The 13,002-nt window shown below is 52.0% G+C and overlaps 1 protein-coding gene across 6 annotated transcripts in view; it reads right to left on the bottom strand.

The window, feature by feature from the left end:
* Positions 1–350: 350 nt before the first annotated feature.
* The window catches only part of CHST3 (carbohydrate sulfotransferase 3), a 33,720-nt gene continuing 21,068 nt past the window's right edge, over positions 351–13,002 (bottom strand). For 5 of the 6 annotated variants that reach the window (XM_043925190.1, XM_043925191.1, XM_043925189.1 and 2 more), the window contains 2 exons: positions 3,619–3,840; positions 351–2,107 (listed from right to left, as the gene is read on the bottom strand). In XM_043925190.1, coding sequence (XP_043781125.1) covers positions 808–2,107; positions 3,619–3,758 — 1,440 coding nt within the window. In that variant the 5' untranslated portion in view covers positions 3,759–3,840 and the 3' untranslated portion in view covers positions 351–807. Of the gene's footprint in view, positions 2,108–3,618; positions 3,841–4,012; positions 4,136–13,002 lie in introns of all 6 variants that reach the window. The other variant, XM_043925187.1, reaches the window with a different exon arrangement.

Below are 13,002 nucleotides of genomic sequence, written 5' to 3'. Positions count from 1 at the left end.
TTTTGTAGCTCTATATAGAGCTGATTTCACCTCTCCCCAGTGACCCACTCAGATGCTACACTGGATTATGAAGAAATTCAGAAACTTAAAGGTTCACACTGAGTAAAGCAGGGGGTCTGACTGTGATTAGTTCCGGGGGTTACAAATATTGTGTGTGTGTGTGTGTGTGTGTGTGTGTGTGTGTGTGAGAGACAGAGAAGAGGGAGAGGAGAGAAAGAATTGTGAACAGGCCCGGGGGTCCGGGGGTTACAAATATTGTGTGTGTGTGTGTGTGTATATGTGTGTGTGTGTGTGTGTGTGACAGAGAAGAGGGAGAGGAGAGAAAGAATTGTGAACAGGCCCGGGGGTCCGGGGGTTACAAATATTGTGTGTGTGTGTGTGTGTGTGTGACAGAGAAGAGGGAGAGGAGAGAAAGAATTGTGAACAGGCCCGGGGGTCCGGGGGTTACAAATATTGTGTGTGTGTGTGTGTGTGTGTGTGTGTGACAGAGAAGAGGGAGAGGAGAGAAAGAATTGTGAACAGGCCCGGGCCTGCCTGGGTCTGCTTAGGAGACGACAGTCCCTTAGGTCTGGGTTTGACAGCCCTCAAAAGGGCCGGCCACCGTCCTGTTCTCAGCGGGAAGCCCCGGGCCCACAGCTGCAGGGGAAGCGAGCTGGCTGGGGGCCTACTTCTACAGCGCAGGCGCGGCTTACGCCCGGTGCGTCTTCCAGCCCACGCCCTGCGGCAGCGCCGCAGACTCCCCGCGGGCCTGGGTGAGGCAGGCAGAGCGGGACTTTCAGCAGCAGGGGTGCTGGCACCCCAGGCCCCCTACGTAACCCAGAAGGTGCCGCGCTCCTCCAGCAGGCTGACGGAGCGGTTGGAAAGAGAGGCGGCATCCTGCACCGGCTTGTAGCCGAAGAGGCGCATGGCAGGGCCGCAGGCGGCCTGCACCACCTGCGCCAGCTTGAAGGGCATGCTGAAGCGCCATTTTTCGAACTGTTCCGAGGAGTTCTTCTGCGTGGAGTAGATGCCGTCGTGCGCCGCCTGGGTGTTCTTCTGGATCCAGTCCTCCACCTGCGGGGTTAGGGGGATGCCTGCAAAGCGATACATCTCCTGGGCCTTCTGTAGCGGCCGGAGGGCCACGTCCTCGTAGCGCACCAGCATGTAGCGACCCCGCAGCCAAGCCGGCTGCCTCAGGCCCAACTCGGCGGATAGGCGGATGCTCTCACAGTTGCCCTTTAGCCGCAGCACCTCCTCCTCCCTCAGCTGGTCCTGTCCCTTGGCCAACCACTTCTTCCAGGTCTCGTACTTGTCCGCGAAGGCCACCATGCGGGAGGCCAGCACAGCGCGGGGGTCGCGCACCAGCTGGATGACGCGCAGGTCGAGACGGGGGTCCTCGGCCAGCGGCTGCAGGAACTCCAGTTGCCTGATGCGGACGGCCTTGATGGCCATGTGCTCCTTGCGGCGGCAGGCTTCAGCGGCCAGCGTCATGTTGAGAGGGCCACAGCGGCGGTTCTTGCAGGGATACTTCTCGAAGACCTTCTTGACGAGGGGTGTGCAGACGGGTTCCTCGCAGAGGGAGTGGCTGGAGCCCCGGCGGAATACGAACTGGGTCAGGTGGTCCTCGGGCGCCGGGATGATGAAGTGCTCCAGGATGTAGAGGTCGCACAGGAAGAGCTGCTTGAGCACATCGCGGTAGACCAGGGCCGAGCCCGCGGCGTTGGCACCACCCTGCTCGAAGGACACCGTGCGCTCGATGTGCCACAGCGGCTCGAAGAGGTAGAAGATATTGCCCTGCTGATTGAAGAACTCTCCCACAAACGAGGAACCCGTGCGAGTTGTGGCCATGAGGAGTACGTGGCGCCGGGGCGGGGCCTCGGCGGGTGGGCGGGGTTCCAGCTGCTCCCACTCCTCTTCCGCCTCCAGCCTCTGCTCCTCCTCGGCCTCCTCTGCTGGCTCCATGCCCAGCTGCAGACTGAGGTTTCGCAGGCGCCTCTGCAGCTGCAGGAAGGCCGAATCCAGCTCACTCAGGGACAGGAGGGATGCGTTCTCGGCCAAGACCAGGGCTGGGTCGGTGCTATTGGCATCTACCAGGGATTGGGGGATCTGCTTCAGCTTGTCTGAGACCCTGTGAGAGCAAAGGGATACTATGATCAGTGACTGACTGGGGACTCTATCCCCTGTGCACCCTAAGGAGCGTCCCAGGATGACCACCCAGAAGCTGACTTTAAGGCAAGGGTTTGAGTGTAAGTAGTTTATTTGGGATATGATCACAGGGGGAATGGGTAGGGACTTGAGACGAGGAGGAAAATCACTATGGCCAAATTGCTTTGCCAGGGGAACCCCAGGAGGCAGTGTAGACAGAACACACCTCAGGACTCCCTCACCCAGGGGATGTGAAACTCCCAGGTGGCCTTGGCTGAGGGATTCTCCCAGAGGTATTTACTCCTCAGGACTTCTGGCTTGCCACTATGCAGGTGGAGAGTTGCAGGGGCTTGCAACAGGACCCAGTAGGCACAGACTGGAATAGTCCATGCTGAGGAACCCAGGTAGGGCACCAGCATAATGCCTACTATACAGCTGAATTCCTAATCTGCCCATCTTGGTTGATGCTTTTGTGCAAGGGTTGTGCCTGGGAGAGAAGGTCTATAAATCTTTCTATGTATGGCAGGCTCACTAACAGGGCCACTGCACACAGTGGTACACTGCCAACTCTATGCATACTCCGTGTAGCCTATGAGAGTGCACACCCTTGGAGTTGAGCGGTACACAACCTGGGCAGCTGAACATGGCAGCCCTGCTGACCAGAGTATCTGTCCCAGAACCCTGCCTCACAGTCATCCATGACTTTATTTGGTTATGCCAGGTCTTAGCTGAGGCATGGGGATCTTTAGTTGCAGCGTGACGGATCTAGATTCCTGACCAGGAGTGGAACCCCAGAGCCCCTGCACTGGGAGTACAGAGTCTTAATCACTGGACCACCCAGGAAATCCCTCATCCATGACTTTGGAAATATAGGAATATTAGAAGTATAGGAAATATGCTGTTCGTGTGAGGTTATCATCCTAGGCCAGGAAGTTAACTAATAGTAATAGCAACAGCCAGTAAGCACAGGATACCAACTACGTGTTAGACACTGGGCTAAATGCTTTTACATTGTCTTACTTAATCTTTACAACAAACCCGGCCCCATCGTTAGCCATATTTTAGAAGAGGAACTTAAGGCAGAAAAGTGAAATTATTTATCTCAGCTGTCACAACTAGAAAGGACTAGAATTATGGGAATTCCCTGGTGATCCAGCAGTTAGGACTCCATGCTTCCACTGCAGGGGGCATGCGTTCCATCCCTGGTCAGGGAACTAAGATCCTGAAAGCTGCATGCTGTGGCCAAAAAAAAAAAAAAAAAAAGAGGGGGCCAGAATCAGGATTCCAACTCAGGATGCCTGAGTCCAGAGCCCAAGTCTCACTGCTGTGCGGTCATGAGGACGTGGGCATGACCTGCCTGGGCACAGGAGGGGCTTGGTGATGACTGGCTGAAGGACTGCCTTTGTTGGTCCACAGAGAGAGCCCTACCACCACCTCTCTGCTCCCCGCCCCCATCCCACCTGGATAAGGAAGACTTGTGCTTGCATCCCTCACCTTGATATGATTTTATTTTCCTTTTCAATGAAGACAAAAACCACCACCACAAAAGCCAGGAAAAGGGCATATTTGCTCCTCATTCTCAGGCTGTGCAGAAAATGTCGGCAGTCCTGGGGCAAAGAGAGTCCTTTCTCCATGGGGAAGGGTGGGGCCGTGGGCACTCAGCTCAGGGGCATCACTCAGGACCTGGCTCGTCGTTCAGGTGGGGGACACCTGGTCCTGTGGAGAGATGGGCAGTCAGGACACCCTTGTCTATAGATGAGAACAAATAGCTTTTCCACCAGATTTTTGGGGACCCCAACCCTGTTTAGAAGCCAGAACTCCAGACCCAGTCTCCCAATGGACTGTGCCTTGGAAACTTGAAATCAGGTCATTTAAAATATTAACGAACCTTCTGATTCATCCATGTCACTTCCATCAATTTATGCTTTGACCTCATGAGTCAAGGGCAAAAGTACGAAAAGACCACTCCTTGCAGTGTACGTGTTTGCAATAGCAAAAAGAGTACAAACATCTAAATAAAAAAATGATGAAGCAAACAATGGATTATTATGCAGCCACAAAGAATGAGGTGGATCTACTAATGCTGATATGAATAATCCACTATATATAGTTATATATAATGTGTAGATGTTATAGATAAGCAAGCTGCAGACATGGTCTGCATATAGGATAGGGTTTCTTAGCACTACTGACATTTTTTGAAATTAACTTTTATTGGGGTACAGTTGACTTACAATGTTAATTTCTGCTGTACAGCAAAGTAAATCAGTTATACATATATCCACTTTTTTTTTTAAGATTGTTTTTACATATAATCTCCTTATTAGTTATCTGTTTTATAGATAGTGGTGTGTATATGTTAATCCCAGTCTCCGAATTTATCCCTCCCCTTCTCACCCTTGGTAACGATAAATTTGTTTTCTCCATCTGTGACTCTGTGTTTTGTAAGTTCATTTGTACCATTTTTTTAGATTGCACATATAAGCTGTATCAGATGATATTTATCATTCTCTCTGACCTCACTCAGTATGATAATCTCCAAGTCCATCCATGTTGCTGCCAATGGCATTATTTTGTTCTTTTTTACGTCAGCACTGCTGACATTTTGGATCAGATAATTCTTTGTTGTGGGGGCTGTCCTATACATTGTAGGATGTTTAGCAGCATCCCTGGCCTCTATGCATTAGGTACCAGTAGAGTCTCCTCTGCTCAGCTGTGACAATCAGAAATGTCTCCAGACATTGACAGATGTCCTCTGGGTGGAGGGGTGGGGGGTGGGGAGGGGTAGGGTGGTGCAAAATCATCCCAGGTTGAGAACCTTTGATGCAGTATTAAAAAAAATTAAGGGAGAGAAAAATATAAATGCTAGATAGAAGTGGACTGTGACCGCAGGGAGACACAAGGCCAGTAACAAAGGAATGGGTAGGTCAGAAGAGAAGGGTGAGGTGAGTCTTAACGTTTACTGTGTAATATTGTGCACTAGTAGAAATTTTACCATGTGGATGTATAAATGTTTTAAAATTAACTAAAGGTTTTCCACCATACCATGTGAATTCTAGCAATATCCTTCATATGGCCTCGGCCTTCAGGTCTCAGCTTCATGGGGCAGCTTCTTCCTGGATAGGTTAGGGCCCCCTTGGCCCCACCACATTATAACCTGAGACTTTGTCATAAAGCACACCCACTTGAAATGACTTGTTCAGTGCTGACCATCCCTTTGTGGAGGGCGGGCAGTTTATCTGGGCCCCTCATTATCCCTTAGCACTGGGCCAGGCACACAGGAGACACTCATGCATGGCTGCTAAATGACAGAATGGTTAAAGGAATAAATGATTCTTAACTGAAACTCTATATATTTTTAAAAACCAGAGCAAATACACCATTGCCCAGTGCAGCCTGAATCACCATTGCTTTCATTTATCCTCACCATCAAACACATACCTGTACCCCAAGCCCCCAGATTCCAGCACAGCCCCCTCTTCCAAAAGTCTCTCCATTTCTTCACAAGGACTCTCATCCATGGGAGACATTCAGCTACAAGTTTGGAAAAGTGTTATTGTGACCTTGTGCAGGGCATCTGGGAGCATCCTTCTTTCTGGGAAAGATGAATTTTTTCCAAGCTGATATTGACGCTGAGGAGTGGGAGGGCTGAAAGGAGGGTCCCCCAGGCTGCACCTTCATCATACAATGGAAGTGATTTTAGGGACAACCAGAAAATCTACCCTCTGGGGAAAGCAGTGAGACTGGGGTTCTGCTTATGAGAAGACAGATGTGTACCCTGGCAGCCAGAGTGGAGGGCCTCAGCTGAGCAGGGCCGGGTGGTGGTTGGGGGGGGGGGGGCGCAGTGGGCAAGGCCAGGGTGCTCTGTGAGTGTAGGTAGGTGGACATGAGGCAGGAGGCCATGTTTATGGTAACATGAGGCAAGGCCAGTTCAAGGGTAACTGAATATTCTTGCCGCCTCTTAATTCTTCTGGGCCATTTCCCATGCACTTATTAAATAAATATCTCCTGAGCACCTACTATGTGCCAGTCTAGGCACTGTATCGCACAGCAGGGAGCAAGCAGACCCCACCCATGCCCTCATGGGACTTACACTCTGGTTGAAAGAGCCAACTAGAAGGATATGAGTTAATTTGCTGAAATTTATAAAGTTACTACTCTGTGCCTAGTAGCATGCCAAGGACTTGATTTGTAGTTCCTCATCCCACAAAAGCCCTGTTAGGTAGTGACCCATTTTACAGATGAGGAAACAGGTTGAGAGAGATTAAATAATTTGCCCAAGTTTCCTCTAGCAACAGCCTGATTGCCCCTCCCAAGTCTGAGTCATTCCAGCCTCTTGATGTTCCACAGTGACACCCCTGCTCTACAGCACGTGTGATTGGACTTTGCAGTTGATGGTGTGTCTGCCTCTCATTCCTAGACTACAAGTTCTCTGAAGTCCAGACAAACATCTAGAACAGCTCCTGCCATGTACCCACTGCTCAGCAAGTTACTGGTAAGTCAGCTCATTGAAGCTGCTGACTGGCAGGCAGTCAGCATGTGTTTGCAGAATGCTGGGCAGGGCTGTGTTCCTCACTCACCCAGTTTAGCCTGTGGCGGGGTGTGAGGCCGCCTGTCCTGCTAGGAGGGTGAGACCCGATACTGAGTCTGCAGAGCACAAAGGATTGAAATATTGGCTTTCTTCCCTCTAGGCTCTCAGCAGAAAGGGCCCGGATCTGATCATGTGAGGGAAGCAAAGGAGCTAGGACCAGAAGTCCTGGGTTCTTGTTCTTCCTGCTTGTCTAACATGCTGTGTGGCATTGCATAAGTGACTTAACCTCTCTGGGCCTCAGTTTCTTTACTAGTAGCATGAAAAGGGTGGTTCCTGCTGTATAATGTTGCTCTGAGGAGCAGTGTCTGGTGCGTGGAGATGGAGAGAAGGCAGGCATGGGGCACAGGGACTTGTGTTGGTTGTCCTCTCTCTTCTGGGTCTAACATCTTTGGTACAATTTACAAAGTTGACTGTGTTGATGACAAAGATCCTGAACCTTCTCCTCCCTTCCCTTCCAGGAAGTGTTTCTATTTTTGACTTGCTATCCCAGCCCCCTTAGCCCCTGAATAATACAGAGTTCCTGAGAACCTTGCTGACATTGCCCTAAAAGGAAGACACAAGGGTGAAAACTCCCTCCAAATGAAATCCCAGGCAGGCTGTTGGCTCCTCAGCCCTGGTCCAGGCAGGCTGCCCCTAGGGTTAGCTTTGGAAGGCCAGCAGGCAAATGGGCAGTCAGGGGAGGGTAGTTTAGAGATTCCCCAAACCCAGGAGGTGGCAGAGGGTCACAGATGCCAGGAGGTCACAGGGTCATGGGGAATGGCCGAGATGGGGGTCATGCAAGTAGAACGTGGCCTGCAGGAGGCCCTTTGCAAGAAGTGTGTCTGTGCTATCTGTGACACTGGACAAACCCTCCCTAGAGCTGTGGTGCCCGCCTTGCTTAGCTCGTGGAAACAATGAAAAATCTCTTCCTTGGCAGCTGCCATCTCCAGGGGAGTACTCGATACCTTTCTTTCCCCCAACACCCAGCAGTAACACAATAGCCAAAGGAAAAGGTGGTATCCCCCTGCTGGGATGTCAGCAGAGGTCACGTTGCCAGGGCAGCAGGGCCAGTGGTGACGAAGGCCAGGGCCACATGCCGGCTCAGCCTTGCCTGAATGCAGGGGAGCGGGGCAGCTGTCCTGGGCCCAGTTAAACTCAGGACTCAGCCTAGATGTCCCCGCCCCTGGAGTCCTTCCCTGACCACTGGCCTAATGTGGGCTGTCTCCCTTCTCCCTATCCCTCTTAGCACCTTGCTTTACGTCCTTCCTGGATGGAAATGTACTTGGGTACCACCTGTTTCAGCCACTGGCGTGTAAGCTCCCTCTTTGTATCCCCACTGCCCTGCTCCGTGTGCACCAGGCACAGTGGGTGCCTCTTGCTTGTAGAAGGAATCGATGAATGCTGTTTCCAAAGCATTTGGCCCACTGTGAGATGCTCAATCATTCTGAGCTGGTGGAAAATACAGAGAGAAAGAAGAAAAAGCCACTGTTCCCTGTCTGAGTGAAGCATGCCTGCATGCTGTGACCTGTGCTGCAGGTGCGCAGTGAGTACTGTTGACGTTTAGCCGCTCAGTCGTGTCCTACTGACGGTAGACTGCCAGGCTCCCCTTTCCAGGGGATTTCCCAGGCAAGGATCCTGGAGTGGGCTGTGCACAGAGTACATGCCCCCCAAACAGGGACTGAGTGGCTACTACATGTGTACACTACGGGAGTGTGCTACAGGTGTGTACTGTGGGCAAACCTTTGTGCTTGGGGCTTCCTATGTATTAGTCTCGAACGGTCATGACAATCTGGGATACCTTTTTGAGGATAAAGAACCTCAGCCTGTGGCTTTCAGTTCTAAGTCTCCCCAGCTACGTGGTAACAGTGGAGGGGTGGGGGCGGGGAGGGCAGAAAACAGCAGAGGCAGCCCAGGCAACCTCAGTGAGGGAGCCCTGGAAAGAAAGCAGGCGATGATCTGAGGCCCTACACTCCAGGCACTGGCTTCCCTACCCTGCTCTCCCCTCGGGGGCCTTCCTGCTCAGGCCTCCCTCGTGACCTGGCAAAGGGCCCTCTCAAGAGAACAGTTTTGTACTTGGATGGCTGCCTCCTGTGGAGGAGGTGGGGTCCCAGACTCTGCTGTGAATGGTGCTCTGATAAGGGATGGGCCCTGCCAGACATTGCATCAGGCAGCAAAGCTCCACTCCCCTCGCTTGGCTCGCTCCGGGCCAAGAGCACAGTGGGGATCAGGGCCTCCGCTGTGGCAGGCGCTGCTTACAGCCTTTCCACCAGCAGCAGGAGGAGTTGCCTGGGCCGAGGAAGGCCGGGGGCTGAGATGGAGGAGGCTCCTGGGCAGAGACAGGAGCAGTGAAGCCCATTGTGGGGAAACTCTGAACCTACTCATGAGCTGCAGCCCTGGGGGCCAGGAGGTACCCTGACCATGCCAGGTCCCCAGACACCTAGGAGGGGAGACCTTGGGAGGGTTTCCGTGAGTGGCCTCTAGATCCCCTTTGAGTGGAGGCAGGGGGCAGGACCAGGAGAAGGAGCACGCATGCTCAGAGGTGATCTCTGCTTGGAGGATGCAGGAGTCCATCCAGTGGCCTGTCCCAGGCGAGGTTCTGTTTCATGTAGGGATGTCCAGAGATGGCCTGGGCTGTCCAGCTTAGTGTCTGACAGGAGAGTAAATGCCCAAGTGCCATTACGTGAACCAGGGATGGAAGGAAGAAGAGAAGGCATGAGAGAAGGAGGAAGTAGATGGGGGCCTGGCTGAGGGATGCGCCCCTGCACAGCCCAGGGCTATCATTCCTCTTCAAACCCCTCATGTTCTGGGACTCTAGCTTCCTCTCCTAAAAACAAACCATCTAAAACTTCCGTATGGGCACACGTCCAGCCTCAGCCAAGACAGAGCCAGAGTAGACGCTCCCAAGTTGGAGGTGTGCATCATCTGAGTAGCAGTGGACATCTAAGAGCTTATGAGAAGCTGTGGGCCAGAGCCACGGGATGGACCAGAGGGCTGAGGGCCAGCGTGGTGTGGGGGTGGGGGTTGCCACAGACTCTCAGGGAGCCATCTCTGGCAGGGACAGACCCCCGTGGCCCCTCAGCCCTGTTTTCCTGTGTGAGGATGTGGGGGAGGGTGCTCTCTACCCTCATTTGACACGGTCACTTCATCAGGGCCTGCTCAGCTGTGTGAGAAACACATTTTGTGCAAAACGCTGACAGCTGCATGGATACAGGGCCCCAGAGAATAGTCCCCAGCCCCCTTCAGCAAAGGTGCTTCCCATGCCTCTCACGCTGGGCCCTGGGCCAGGTCAGCGCCGAACCACTGCTCTGGGCTTTCTAGCCCTTGCTCAGTCAGGGGCTGCAGCAGAGGCTGGTGTCCAGGATGCCCACAGCTGTGCAGCCGGGAAGCCAGGTAAAGAGTCAGTTGGTTTGTTTGGAACCGACCTCGACGTGAGCCAAGACTCATGGCCAAGAATGTGCACCCAGCCTTGGGAGTCCAACGTGTGAGAAGCGCCTTGAGTGTCTCAACAGACGGGGCTGGCTGAGGCAGTGCACTGGCCCAGTGAAAGCAAGCCATGCAGGGGTTAAAAACGCTGATGCACAGTTGCAGAGATGGAATATTGAATGATGATTCTTTTCATTTTCTATCTTTTTGTATTTGACTTTTTGACAACCATACATATACCACTTTAATTAAAAAATTTAAAAATCTAATCTGGAGCTTAAAAAGAGAAATGTAAAATTACTTTGGAATTGGTGTGGGAAATGCACTGGAAGAAGGAAGGACTGGAGGCTGGGAGACCAGGCTGTCCCTTTTGTGCTGGTCCAGGAAAGAGGAGGTGGTCTGAGCAAGTGGGGAGAGTGTGGAGGAGAGGAGGGACAGACACATGGGACCTTAAGGAAGTCAGTGTGGTGCCTGTGACATGCACAGCGTACATGAGCCTTAAGGACAGTGTGCTTATGAGGAGAAATAAGCCAGCCATGAAAGGACACATCTCATATGATTCTAGTGGTAAAGAACCCGCCTGCCAATGAAGGAGATGTAAGAGACGCAGGTTTGATCTCCGGATTGGGAAGATCCCCTGGAGAAGAGCATGGCAACCCACTCCAGTATTTACGCCTAATCTCATGGACAGAGGAGCCTGGCAGGCTATGGTCCATAGGGTCACAAGGAGTCAGACATGACTGAAGCAACTTTAGCACGCACGCATGCACGTGAGGTACCAGAGGAGCCAAATCAGAGAGACGGAAGGTAGAAAGGCGGTTGCCTGACCCTGCGAGTTAGCGTTCAATGAGGACGCAGCGTCATTTTGGGAAAATGAAAAAGTTCTGGAGATAGATTGTGGTGAAGGCCGCACAACAACGTGAGTGCACTTAATGCCATGGAAATCATACATTTTATGGTATGTCTGTTTTCCACAGGGGGGGAAAAAAAGTGAATTTATAAACAACAGGCAGGGGAAGGAGGGCAACAGAGGACTCCAGGAGGATCCCTTGTTCATTCCTTGGACAGCAGTCCTGTATTTTGCTGTGCCCACTGGCATGTGGCAGGGCACAATTAATGTTCGTGAGGTGAATGAATGGATTCATAACTGTCTCTAAGAGTTGGCTGTGGTTTCTTGTGGTTTTTCTTCCCCCTAGTGGAATATTGGACACATAGGAGATGATTAATATGCTATTGATTTTATATACACACACACACACAGCTTCCCAGGTGGCGTTAGTGGTAAAGAACCTACGTGTCAATGCAGGAGATGTGAGACTCAGGTTCGATTGCTGGGTTGGGAAGATCCCCTGGAGGAGGGCATGGCAACCCACTCCAATATTCTTGCCTGTAGAATCCCATGGACAGAGTAGCCTGGTGGGCTACAGTCTATAGGGTCGCACAGAGTTGGACATGACTGAAGCAACTTAGCGTGCGTGTGTGCATGCACACACACACACACACACACACACACACAGAAAGAGAGAGAGACACAAACAGACAAGACAGTCTGGAAAAGCCTGAACAAATCATACAGGGACTCTCTCCACAACTGTGGCTTCTTTTGACATCTCTGCTTTTACATGTTGACCTTGATGCCCTGTGACCTTAGGAAAGGAACTTAAACTCGAACGGTTTCATTATTTGTCAATGGGACACTTATAGCATCTATTGTACACTCAGTGGTCATGAGGAATCCAATGAGAAGATGCTAGTGCAGTGCCTAACCCAAGTCCAAGTCACGATAAATGGTCCTACTTAGGAACCACTCACCCTGTCTTTACAGATGCAGCAGATTCTGTGGCTTGTGACTGGTGGTGAGTACTAGATTGTTTGCAGTGGGGTGGGGTCTCAGTCCCCTACAAACACCAGGGTGAAGGAAAGTGATGACCTGACCACAGCTGGAAGTGTCCCTCAGGCAGAGCCAATATCCGCTCATTTATGGACAGCATTTGGCCCTGGGCATCTTGTCCTCACTGCCAGTCTCATCTGGGGATAAACGTGCTGACTCTCCCTGTCCCAGGTACTGTGGTCAGCCCTGAGGCAGCAGAGAGGCTGGAGAGAGACCCAGAAAGACAGCAGGCAGAACCCTGAAGGATGCTGCCTCCCCAGCTTCCCTGTAGGTCAGCGCTGCTCACAAATTCCACACACCCGCCTGGCCAGGAAGCTCCGGGTGTGCTGATGAGAGTGTGGCTCAGGGGTCCCGGGGACCCCCGTGGAGGAGCCGGCTCCACTCTGGCTGCCGTGAGCAGAGGCAGCAGGCCTCAGAGCCGTCAGGCTGGGGTCAAGGTGAATGCCAGTGGATTCTGCCCCCAGGACAAATCATGCTGTCGGCAGCGACTCAGGCCAGAGCCTTATACAAAGCAGCTTGACTTTGCAGCTTTCGTTGTACTTGCCTTCAGCCGTGCAAGTCTGAGAGGGTATTTCTTTTGGAAAGGTCCAAGGGAAATCTGTCCTGTACACTACCCCACCAATCATTAGAAATATGGCTCTTGCCTTAAAAGTGCAGAATGTCAGAACTGGAAAGGGCTTGGAGATTTTCTTATCTACCCTTCCTCATTTTTCATCTGTAGCCATTCAGGCTCAGAGAAGGGAAGTGCTTCACGAAGGCATAACTGGATACTGATGATACTTGAACCACTACAAAGTCTCCTGTCTCCCAGGTTAGTGATGGCCCTGCCCAACCTTATCATCCTGACTCTCATAGCTTAGCCCATCAAGAACCTCCAGCACAGGGTTGTCAAATAAACAGTGCACATTCCACTCCGCAGTCCTATGCCTGGGCAGACATCACTGATCAATCATTGTCTTCTTTTCAGCTGAAACTAGATGCAGCCTCATACGCC

This window comes from Cervus elaphus, chromosome 15 (assembly GCF_910594005.1).
Source record: "Cervus elaphus chromosome 15, mCerEla1.1, whole genome shotgun sequence".
NCBI lineage: Eukaryota > Metazoa > Chordata > Mammalia > Artiodactyla > Cervidae > Cervus > Cervus elaphus.
The sequence above is the reverse complement of the archived record's forward strand: the minus strand, read 5'-3'. Positions and strand labels throughout refer to the sequence as shown.